General features: G+C 42.8%; 1 protein-coding gene across 2 annotated transcripts in view; it reads left to right on the top strand.

Moving 5' to 3' along the window:
• The window catches only part of LOC306982057 (rho GTPase-activating protein 6-like), a 66,454-nt gene extending 55,810 nt beyond the window's left edge, over positions 1-10,644 (top strand). The window contains exons 3-14 of one of the 2 annotated variants that reach the window (XM_079581829.1): positions 294-365; positions 2,124-2,272; positions 2,380-2,508; positions 2,707-2,902; positions 3,039-3,094; positions 3,906-4,056; positions 4,148-4,296; positions 7,242-7,421; positions 8,293-8,384; positions 8,453-8,676; positions 8,811-8,894; positions 9,294-10,644. In XM_079581829.1, the coding sequence (XP_079437955.1) occupies positions 294-365; positions 2,124-2,272; positions 2,380-2,508; positions 2,707-2,902; positions 3,039-3,094; positions 3,906-4,056; positions 4,148-4,296; positions 7,242-7,421; positions 8,293-8,384; positions 8,453-8,676; positions 8,811-8,894; positions 9,294-9,787 (1,976 nt within the window). In that variant the 3' untranslated portion in view covers positions 9,788-10,644. The remainder of the gene's footprint in view (positions 1-293; positions 366-2,123; positions 2,273-2,379; positions 2,509-2,706; positions 2,903-3,038; positions 3,095-3,905; positions 4,057-4,147; positions 4,297-7,241; positions 7,422-8,292; positions 8,385-8,452; positions 8,677-8,810; positions 8,895-9,293) is intronic. The other variant, XM_079581830.1, reaches the window with a different exon arrangement.
• Positions 10,645-12,172: the final 1,528 nt, after the last annotated feature.

Below are 12,172 nucleotides of genomic sequence, written 5' to 3'. Positions count from 1 at the left end.
CAATATTTTAACTTTTAAAATCTACATTAGTTTGTATTTGCTGCTAATCCCATGATGCTTAGCGATATGACATCACATTCCCGAACTCTATGGGCTACGTACCTCTCACTGCGATCCTCCATCATGGCGACCAGTCCCCGAAAGTGACATCACATCGATCCCATTTACACACTGACTATCTGCCAATATTTAGGTCAATATAGTAAAAGACCTTCGTGTGCCCAAGAAGTTATCATTCATTCAAACACAAGCAGGTATTTTAGCTCATTTTTAATAACTGTTTTTCTCTGCAGATGGACAGAAGAGGAAAAAGTCTCTGAGGAGGAAGCTGGACTCGCTCTCCAAAGAGAAAAGCAAAGATAAAGGTAAACAGATTTCAGATTTTTTTTGGTGGCCTCTTCCTGGCTGCTTCACTAGAAGTCTCGGTCCAAATCCTAAGAGCAGGTGGAGGCTACAACAACAATCCTCTGTTTACACGCTCTGAAAACCTTATATTTAGACTGGACTCCTTGTATGGGGACCGGCCCTCTCTTGCTGCACTAAGCAAAGCATATTTGGCACAAACAGCAAAGACAGTAGATATAAACAACTTCGCTTGCAATATCTTCACTGAAATAACCTCCATCTGCGGTGATAAATGCTGCTACTTTATTATGCTAGGCTAAAGGGCTTATAATAGCAGTCTAGCATCTATCCCCTGCAGCGTGTTTAATTTCGTTCCCAAACAAGTCCAGCGTTTGGCTTTAAAGCTTTCGTTTTGCTAGGAAAAGGTTGGTTCACTTCGATTTTTGTCCTTGTGAATTGATTGGGTTACAATAAACTTGAAATAAGAATGCTTGTGAATGTTGCTCCTGTTGTTTCCCCCCATAAAAGCAACTATATACAGTTCCTATATGTACTGCCCTGCATAGATTACCTCACGCCTGCATATGCGCTCAACTTTTGGAAGCCAAAGTAGGTGAAAGTTGAGGCTCCCGGGCTGGGAAAGCGTTTGATTTATGCAGATCTGGCGTGGCTTCACGTATAGATGGGCTCTGCAGAAGTGTACATGATGTGACGAGGGGGGGGGGGGTGGGGGGGTGGAGAGTTACGTAAGATGGAGCAAATCCAACGGTGTCCCGGGCCAGTTGTGGTCTTGTTGTCCCTGAACCGCAGCCCCTGCACTTGCGGTGGAGGAATTTGTCCGGAACAGCTGCTTTTGGACCCCGCTCTTCTTGGTATGAAGAAATGAAGCCGTTAGAAGCATGACCTCATTGCTCCATCGAAAAAAAGCAGTTTCTGGGTTTCATTATGGTTTAGTGAGAGAACAAATAGGACACATAAAAATATTTAAGATTGGGTAAATGAGAAAAGCTCTGTCTAAAGCCGGGACGCATGATTTTTTCCATCTGTCAGAAGGAGAAGATGAACTGTTAGCTGCAGACCAAACTCTGGCTCACCCAATCACTGTTCCACAGCTCGATTGTTCATGTGAATCCAGTATATGCATGTTTTCGGGCACTGGTACAGCTTTGTCGGATGGCAAAGCGAAGCATGATGGACTGCCATTGGGAATAAATGGCACGGATTTCTTCTGAGTTCGCGATCAATGAAAATGTGCTATATTTAGATGCTACATGGAGTCCGTATTTTCACATATTGCTTCGCCATTACTTGATTGACGGTGGCAAAAAGCAGCAAGAAATCGAAATACTGCATGAATTTGTTTAATCTTAATCAATATTTAGTCCATAACTGCAATTATTTGTACATTTTAGAGAGGATTAGCGAAATAACATGCTAATTTCGGCCATGTTGTATGTCAGTGCGAAGCAGCTGAGCACAAAACCTAGCATTAGTTGTGGTTTCTGAGCCATTACATTGGTCAGAGGCCTGTACTATTAGTGGTTTTCCAAATCCAGTCTATCTTCTGATGTCTTATTTTGGAAAACACATGCTGCTTTTAGAGTTTGGAGAGTTTTACAAGTGTGAGCACCTGCTTTGACGCACTTGCATTGTGGGTAAAAGTTCAACCGCAGGACTGCTGAACGTTTGATGCTGATTTGGCGCACCGTTTTTTTTCCTTATAGCTGCTGCGTATGAGTTTTATGACGGGTCTTCTCCCTTTGATCTTATTGTTTCAGAGTGCATTCCCCAGGCCTTCAGCATACCCCTGTCCCAAGTCATAGCCAACGACCGAGTCCACAGACAGAGGCAGGATGGGTACAGGCACGACCACCCGGCCCGAGAGGAGCACAAGGACTCATCCGACCTTGTATCGTCAATTTTACAGGTTGACTCACTTTCCTGGTTCAGTAAAGTTCACTGAAATGTTTAGTTTCAAAACGAACAAGGCTAAGTTCATATTATACATTGGCTGATTTGTTTTACTCTTCGCAGTTTGCCACAAAACGTCCGTCCAACAAGGAGTTATCGAGCAGCAACTCTTCCCTGAGCTCCACGTCAGAAACAGCCAACGAGTCCACCTCTCCCAACACTCCAGAGGCCGCCCCGAAAGCACGCAGACGGGTAACTGATTCTATTCAATAGCCTACTATACCATCTCCACAGTGGGTTTTTCATCCTAACATTGAGGTAATCAGTGTAGATGATTGTAGGGTCACAGTACAAGCAGTGATGTAGGTGTGAAATCTTTGGGAACTCACAGTGCCTGCTATTGCCTCACTTGTTCTTCTTAATAACATGGTGCTTTCATTAATCCCATAGGGTGGCATGTCAGTGGACTCTATCACCGATTTGGACGATAACCAGTCGCGCCTTTTAGAAGCCCTGCAGCTCTCCCTTCCCGCCGACACGCAGAACAAGAAGGAAAAGCAGCGAGATAAAAGGCTGAGTCTGAATCCCATCTACAGACAGGTGCCGCGGGTGGTGGACAGCTGCTGCCAGCACTTAGAGAAATATGGTAAGAATCCGCGTTGGGAAACTGGCATGGATGGTGATCTGCATAAGCCTTTGTTACTACAGCAACAGGTGCCAGAGGCGCCTGGTGCACTTTGAGTATGACGACAGTCAATGTGTGATGTGCTCTGCCCACGCAGGCCTGCAGACCGTGGGCATCTTCAGGGTGGGCAGCTCCAAGAAGAGAGTTCGGCAGGTACGTAATTGTTTCAAACTAATTATTATTCACAAATATTTTACTGATTAAAATGAAACATACGCTCAAGAAAAAATTGTAAATGAAGACTAAACAAAGGGTTAATAATGTTTGCAGACCAATAAAGAATATATGAGAATGAACAGAAGTGACTTATCTATAGAAAATCCAATCCAAATCTTATTTAACTGAAACTTGACTTATTATACTGACTAACCCAAATGTTTATTTAACAAAATGAACACTTGCACAGACAACTGTTTAAAAGACTTTTCGAGACATGAAGTTTTTGCCTGTTCAAGTGTGAAAGCAAAACCAAATGGTTGCTGAACAAGACACTTAAACACGTGTTACGTAAAAGTTAGAGAGACAGACCATAGGCACAAAATGGCTGCACAGATTATAACAGATTTATTGATAATTGTGTGTATAGGTAATGTTAGGACAGGAGAACAGTAGCCATGTTGTTTTTGGCAGGTGTTACTGATGTCCAGAATGTAAAGTTTCATCTCCGAGCTCTAGAACTTCACAGAAATGAAAAGTGGTGCGACTGATCCATTACGGCCTTTGCACATCCATCATCTTAAACAATAGGTCACCACACCAAGACATTGTTTACACTGGACGTCAGCCAAGGGTTAGATCTTGTGATTACGCCTCCTCCTCCTCCTCCTCCTCCCTGTCCATCTAGTTTGTTTCCGTATCATGAACAGGAAGAGAAATGCTTTGTGGGTGTGTGCTCTGGCTCCGACATATGGCATTGTTGTTATGCGGAGGGGATGTTTTATTACATTAATATTCTGTTTTTCAGCTACGCGAGGAGTTCGATCGCGGCATTGACGTGCAACTCGACGAGGAACACAGTGTCCACGATGTTGCTGCACTTTTGAAGGAGTTTTTGCGGGACATGCCGGACCCGTTACTTACAAAAGAGCTCTACACGGCCTTTATCAACACCACATGTACGCCTTTAATGCCATATTTTCTACTATCTGTTTCCTATCATGGGTTATGTCACGATGTTGAATGTTCTGTTTTGGACATTTTTCGCAGTGTTGGAGCCAGATGAGCAGCGTAATGTGACCCAGCTCCTGATGTATTTACTCCCAGCATGCAACAGTGATACGCTCCACCGCCTGCTGGAGTTCCTGTCCACTGTGGCTGACCACGCGCCCGACCAGCAGGACAAGGAGGGACAGGAGGTGAGAGCAAACTCAATGGAAATTAATCTAAGGATAGTAGGCGGGGCTGCCAATGACTGAAAGAGCCTATTTTACTATAATGTATGTATTGACCTTTTGGCTCCATTGATAAATTGATAGCACTTGTAAAACACCAACAACTGAGACAAGTACAGCATGCCAGCACCAAAGAGCAAACAATAGCATTAGTCTAGTCTAGATCCAAATGCAAAGTTTATTAAGAAACTGGTGAAAATATGCTGGGTTAAGGCGGAGGGTAAGAGGTTAACCCTCCACCTTCTGCCCCCACTTTTTCCTTATTTCGAGGATCTCTCATTCAACTGTTTGCGTGTTCAACCCAAATTTCCCGTGGAGAGCACACAACTGATTTATGACCGTCATTTACCACGTTCAGCCCCTGACGTAAAAGCTGAAACTTTCTTCTCAGACAAAAGTAAACTTTCTTTGAAAATCTTAAGTTCTACCTCCCCTCGTCCCCCATTGTGCTGTTGACTTGATTAATTAGAATATACAAAAACTGCGTGAGCAAAGCAGAGAAGTGCCAGCCTGCTTTCCTTGGCAGAGCGCTGGCAAGGTCGTGAACTAACATGAACTCCTGTATGGCACGCATATTGTTTGTGTTCCTCAGAAAGTGTTGCGGAGGATATAATTAAAAACATATACACGCGAGCCAGACCCAGTGTAAATATTTGGCTAGTAATTAAAGGCATCGCGCCATTTGAGGACACAGCTTTTCAAATTCCACTCTTTTTTATTATATCATGCCTTTTTTTGTTGTCTCATATTAAATCCATCAGGAAGTCATGCAAGTGGAAGAGTTAGCATGACCGCGGGCTGTGCCGTTGAGTCCTGTGACATAACGGCGCCGTGCACCAGTGGCAGTGGATGTGGTTTCCTGGCTTGTGATCTAACTGTGCAAATGTAGTTTTCGCTCGCTGACCTGCTCCTAATTCTTCTCTGTCCTCCTCTGTCCTCCCCCCATGTGCTTGTTCTCTTGCGTAGAACTTTTGTCCGTGCGAAAAAGACACCCGAAAAAAAAGTGTTTCTTGGCACCTCGGCGTGTTCCAGGATCTGCTTATATCATCTCAGTCATGTCTGTGCGTTCGTGAGGACACCATAAAACGGAAAAGTTGGTCTTACTGAAAGAATTGAAGTTATTACAACTAGAGAATGTATTTTTGTTTCAAGTACTGTATGGGAACTAATATTTTTTAAGTTTTAGTGCTTGTTATGTAAAGTTAACGCAGTAACATTGTCTATTTACTAAGCTTACCAATTAAAATGGAAAAGTTGGTCTTACTGAAAGATTTAAGTTATAATACAATACATATACATACAATGAAGTAGGAAATGTATTTTTGTTTTAAGCTTTTAGTTTTATTTATTGCTACGGTCAAGTGGAGGCAATAATATAATCTGTTTAAGTAAGCTGATCAATTAAAATAGAAAAGTTGTTCTTACTGAAAGAATTTAAGTATATTACTACGAGCAAATTTGGCAAGTTTTTCCACAAATATTGTCACTCAACTCAAAACAATGAAGTAGAGAATGTATTTTTAGTTTCAAGTACTTAATGTGGTTATTTGGGAATAATATTTTTAAGTTTTAGTGCTTGTTATGTAAAGTCGACGCAATAGCATTGTCTATTTACTAAACTTACCAATTAAAATGGGAAAGTTGGTCTTACTGAAAGAAGTTAAGTTATTATTACAAGCAAATTTGGCTTGTTTTTCCAAAGTGTTGTCACGCAACTCAAAACAATGAGTTGAGTTGATGAAGTAGAGGATGTATTTTTTGTTTTAAGCTTTTAGTTGTATTGATTGTTATGGTCAAGTTGACACGATAACATCATCTGTTTAAGTAAGCTGAACAATTAAAATAGAATAGTTGGTCTTACTGAAAGAATCTAAGTTATTGTTACAAGCAAATTTGGCTAGCTTTTCACAAATGTTGTCACTCATCTCAAAACAATGAAGTAAAGAATGTATTTTTTGTTTAAAGTTTTTAGTTTTATTGATTGTTAGGGTCAAGTTTACACAATAACATTGTCTCGTAAGCTTATCTATTATTTTTCACAGAACCATACAAATCTGATCTAAATATATAAACTCTCTGAATTTGGGTTACTTTAAAGTTAAGTGAAGTTAAACGTTTAAGTTAAATGACTCCAGAAAATTGAGTGATTTGTCCTCCTAACAAACCATATTAGAATGAACATGTTTTTTTAAGTCATGTTGCATCTCTCCGGCAGGACCCAGACTTGCATGACTTATGTAGACTTTGGCACTCACCATTCCGATTACTCCTTCGGGACAGGGAGGGGATGGGAGTGAACCGGGAGGGGGGGAAGGCCAGGGTATATATCACTGAGAACTCGCACCGCTGTGGAATGGTAAACTTAGATCACAACATTACATCAGCTTTTAAATGCTGTTGCAGTCTCCAAGATGCCAAGGTATTTTCGTACGGTGATGCAAACAATTTGACATTTTGGCGTGGGAAACAGGAGACCGTAGAGCTGTCGAACTTAGCAAGGACAAGCAGAAAGCGAAGCAGGAAAATCTCTACACATTTTGGAAAGCAGCTTTGTATGCCTTGCTTGTTGTAATAATGAAGAGTGTATCATTTAAAAAGTACAGTGCAACCCAAAGCCTTTTATGCACTCGGTTGCAGAACAAGAATTTCTGGGAAGAGAAGAGTTTGTTTATCTTTGTAAATTATCCATGCACTTCTCAGTACGACTTTCTTTTATTACTATTTATAGTGGAATCTCACATGGATTATTGTGCCTAAATAGTAGCTCATAGTCCTTGACCAAAACCAGACAACCTTTGTTTTGAAACCAGGATTAGAATCATTTCTTTTCCAAAAGCCCTCATTGACATGCATTTATACATATTACAGTCTTGCTTTAGCTACATCTTCTGACAAACATGCCCTTCCAGATCACAGGGAACAAGATGACCTCCTTGAATCTGGCCACCATCTTCGGACCGAACCTCCTCCACAAGCAGAAGAGCTCGGACAAGGAGTACAGCGTGCAGAGTTCAGCGCGGGCCGAGGAGAGCACCGCCGTCATCGCCGTGCTCCAGCGGCTCATCGCCAGCTACCAGACCCTCTTCATGGTGAGCGCTTCACACCACGACGCACTTTCCTGCTCACACGCTTCTGTGGAGGGCAATCGGGTCGGCTTACGTAGGAAAACAGCCATTGGAACAGGTTAGGTAAGGGTGACAAAGAAAGACAGTGAGAAATGACAATAAGGCTTACATCAATAGATAAAAGTCTAGTAATCTTTGGTTGTAGATTGCTCGTATTCTTTCCAAAATAAAATTACCCGCCCAAGCGTTAAAGCCTCTGTGTGGATTACTGCTCCATCGTTCTCTTTCTTCCCGTGATTTCTAAACAGTTGAGACAGCCAGCCCGGGTCATCTCAGGTCCGAAATCCTAAACCGAAATGTTTTGTAACCTGCCATCGCCTCCGCACCGAAAGCTTGCATTCCTAGAGCGGGCCAATGGAGAGCTTTTATTTGCTTTAATGTGAATTCGGAGCGGCGCGGTGAGTGAGAAATGAGCTCCCCGGCCCGGATCAGGTTTTTTTTTGGGACCGACATGGCTGAAGTTGTTTCGTAACACGTTGGACGCCGGGTTTCTTAAAACATCAACTTCGTCTCCCGCGATTGGGGTTTTGACATTGGGCTTCTTGGATATCAGGGCTAGAGACAAAATAAAGTGAATGCATCAGAACTGGTAGAAACGTGTGATTTGCTGTTGAAGTCTGGTGCAATCGTTGATCGTTTTATTTGAAACATGAGCAGAGCCTGATCCAGACACACAATTAGTCTAGGTTGAACTGGGATGTGCCATAGTAATGGGTTATAAAAACAAAACCTCTCAAAACCTGTACTTATAGTCATACTCCTGTCTCTGCTTGGCTCAAACAATGAGTCAGTTTCCTTCATCTCTAATTTATATCTAAATGTTTTTGTTTTGTAGGTCCCTCCTGATCTGCAGAACGAAGTCTTGATGAGTTTGCTCGAGACTGATCCAGACGTCGTGGACTATCTTCTGAGGAGGAAAGCCTCACAGTAAGTCTCACATCGCCTTGTCATCTCTTAAATCTCCAAATGTGAACACTTTTATTTTCTTACCCCAGAAGTTCGGACATGTTACAACCGGAGGAACCCTTTGCTCTGAGCGAGCGGCGATCGTCCAGCGACTCCAACAAGGCGTCCAGCGGCGAGGTGTCTCCGTACGACAACAACTCCCCGGTCCTGAGCGAGCGCAGGGAGGCAGGCAGCCCCGGCAACGAGCCGCTGTTCAAGATCCCGGAGCACTTTGGCCTGCCGGGACAGGTGGCGAACTGGAACAGGGAGACAGGTAGACCGAAGTGCTTTGAATGACTGATAATTGGCAGCATTGTTGATTTGCTTTATAACTGCTTGGCTCCCCTCTGTGTCGGCAAAGGACCCTGAAAATGGTGGTTGTACTGAAAGGCTTGCTTTGTTGTTCAGAGACGATATCGGAGGAGCATGCGAACATCTGGGGGACGTGGCACACAACGCTCAAGCCGGCACTCAAGGACCAATCGTACACAGGTAAACAATTCAGTGGATTGTGGATCTCATCTTTACTAATGCAATTTTCTCCTAGTTTTCCTAGTTTGGACATGGGTCACACCCAGTTTTAACGTAGTTAAGTCCCAGTTCAGTCCGGATTTGACCGATGTCTCGAGTCTTTTGACTGGTGACTTGTGTCATGTGAAAAGCGTGTAATATTGCTCACAACAACTTGCCTGCTAGTTCACAATCAATACAAAAGGCTTTTTAATCAGTTGCATAGCTCACAAAGGCCTTTTTTCCACAAATGTAAGCTTTTTTTTTAATAGAATAAGAGAATCAGGTGCAAAGTATCACAGAAGATGCTGCGTGATAAATACCAGAAAATATCTTTCCGCTGTAAAAGCTCTCCTGCTGACTGCTGACGTTGTGTGTTAGGTTCCCATGGCAACATGTCCGAGGGCAGTTCCCGCAGCTCCCAGGAGGGGCTCGACGGACTGCACAGCGACAGCAGGCAGCACCCAACCACCCCCACGGCGCCCAAACCCCACCTGCCCGTGTCCCGAGTGTGCGGCGGCGGCGGCGGAGGAGGAGGAGGGGCGGGCCTGCCCCGCCTGACGATCAACGCCAACAACCAATCGGGACGCGGCACGCCAGCCCTCCCCCAGCACCTGCCCGCCTCCAGACTGCAGAGAGGGGTGCACGTGTGCGACGGAGAATCGCCCCCGCCCTACAACGCTCACCACCGCTTGGCCAACTCGCTGAGCTCGCCGCTATTAGCCACGCCCGCCAAGCCCCCGCCGAGTCCGAACGCAAGCGCCGAACTGGTGCCGCACAGCCCCGAATGGCAGGACTGGCAGAGGGACCGCTGGCAAATCTGGCAACTCCTATCTTCGGAAAACGCGGACACACTTCCTGAGACGCTCGTGTGAAAGCCGGCATTCCTATTGACAATCCAAAGTTGAAAAAACGGACCTTCCTATCCTACGATTGATTTTGTAAGCGCTTTTCCTCGTGCCGTGTTGTTTACCTGTGCAGCTGCTGCCTGTGACAAACTTTTGAGAGCCACTAGTGATTCATGTACAGACAAAAAAGGATGTGAATTCTTTTCCTTTTGTTATGGAGATGAGAGCTTAAAAAACGAACGCCCACCTGAAATACCTCAACAAAGACTAAAAAGCTCTCTCCGCCACTTTGTTCCTTCAAAATATCAACTATAGGAAAACAATACTCATGTTACCTATATAAACACTCCGATAGACAGATCAGGCAGCACGTTATGACCACTCGAGCGTCGTCTGCCAAATCGACGTCTGTTGCCACTATGTTTATTTGCTGCTATGTAGATTTTATGCATGCGTTCAACAGCTACTTGTCAAAAATAATGTCTTTTGACGGGAGATGTTGTCAATATGGTATGAACGATATACCTGTGTAAATAGTAAATACGTTGCCATTCTACCTAAAACACAAGCCCTTTAAAATCCACAGTGTAAGGAAATGCTGAAGGTCGGCGTGAATGTAAATGCTTCACTTGCGGCAAACTGCTCTAATACAATGTAATGCACTATGCTGTAACTTAGCTTTGCTCCCGATGCAGAACTATGTGCCAAAGTCGACTTTTGTACGTCGGGATATTTGTCTTGTCAGATTTCATGGTGTGTACAAATTGTAGTAATTGTCAGGTGCAGGTACATGTGCGTAGATATGTCAGACCATTGGGGGAGAGACCTAAAGCAACTTGACAACAAATCCTGAAGTTTGGCGCCATCTAGTGGTATTACACCGTTCATCCATGTACTTATGTTACAGTTTGAGCACTTCATGTTTGTTTAAAGGCCCTATACCTGATTAGTTACTAGTGCTTTCCTTGTTTGAAAGTTAAAACAAGAAAGAGAAGCTTCGTAAAAGGATGCAGTGTTTTTTGTTTTTTTTCCCTACAATTTGTTTATTAAGGAGGATAAAACGGATTTCATTCCTCTTCAAGAAAAAATGTCAGGTACAGGGCCTTTAAGCTCTCAGTCGTGCAGACGTTTTTCATAGTTGATGAAAGTTCCTAAGCCGTTGTCTTTACTGGGTTGTTTAAGTGTTAAGGCGATCAGATTTCGACTCCCCTCAGGAGGCTTCGTCAGCAACTAATGATCTTTTAGCACCAGGCTGAATGCTTAACAGGTCGGTGCTAACAATACCAGAGGTGTTCAGTAACAAAGTGTATTTACTGAAGTACTTAAGTAGCGTTTGTGAGGACCAGTACTTTACTTGAGTAGTATTTTATTTTTTGAGAACTTATTACTTTTACTCCACTACATTTTTATAAAGGATGCAAAGCAAAGAGTTATATTTGGCCGCATATAAGTTTTATAATGCAGACTTCAGAACAGCAGGTGGCGCTGTGCAGATGTTCTGTCATTGAGTCACAACAAAACGGAAGATTTGTCCCTGTCGTGTTGCCGTAGGTGATTAACATGGGCCCAGTGTTTTTGACACTTAGTATCTTAGTAGTTAAGTATCTTCTATGGCAAATACTTCAGTACTTTCATTTAAGTAATAATTTGATAAAGCAACTTTTACTTTTATTGGGATTATATTTGACCAGTAGTATCTGTACTTTTAGGCTATTATGGAACAGCAAAACCCCTCCCTATTAGTTTGATATATGCAGCCTGCCGCTATAATATCATTATTTGCTGACAAAGCCTTTTGTTTGCGAAACTACACAAAAACACTTCAGTCCAAATGACGGCTTAAGAACATTTGTCTACTTTAGAGAACTACAGCACTTTGGCATAGCCTACTCTAAAACCTTCTTCCTTTTCAAGTCAGAATGGTGTCTTGCATGTGTTGGTCTCTCCCACATTATACGTATAACCTACCAGAAAAGAGTATTGTGACCATTTTTCTTTAGCTTGTGAGTATTTGCTGGCAAATAGTTCACATGTACAGAGATATTACATAATATTCTCTCAACCTTGGAAAAATAAAATAAAATACAAAATAGTGTATTAAGTCAACGCAATCAATGAGCAAGACTTTGGCGCCATCTGTTGTCGAACTTGTGTATTGTATTTCCTACTTTTTGTACCTTGTAAGCCTCGTGGATATAAGCACCTTTTGTAAAACGTGTCAAACTTGTGTGGAAAAACAAACAAACAAACAAAGCATACATGTGCCATTGAATGACCCTGGTTCATTTTGTATTTCGTATGTATTATTACTAATCCATTTGTATTGAAGAGGAAATAATACTTGTGCTAATGTGGTAGCATCCTAAAAAAAAAAAAAAAACATGAATCTTCCCTTTAGTGATGTTTACTGGG

The sequence above is a fragment of the Gobius niger genome (genome assembly GCF_951799975.1).
Source record: "Gobius niger genome assembly, chromosome: 23".
Classification (NCBI taxonomy): domain Eukaryota; kingdom Metazoa; phylum Chordata; class Actinopteri; order Gobiiformes; family Gobiidae; genus Gobius; species Gobius niger.
This window is presented reverse-complemented; position numbering and strand designations above follow the sequence as displayed.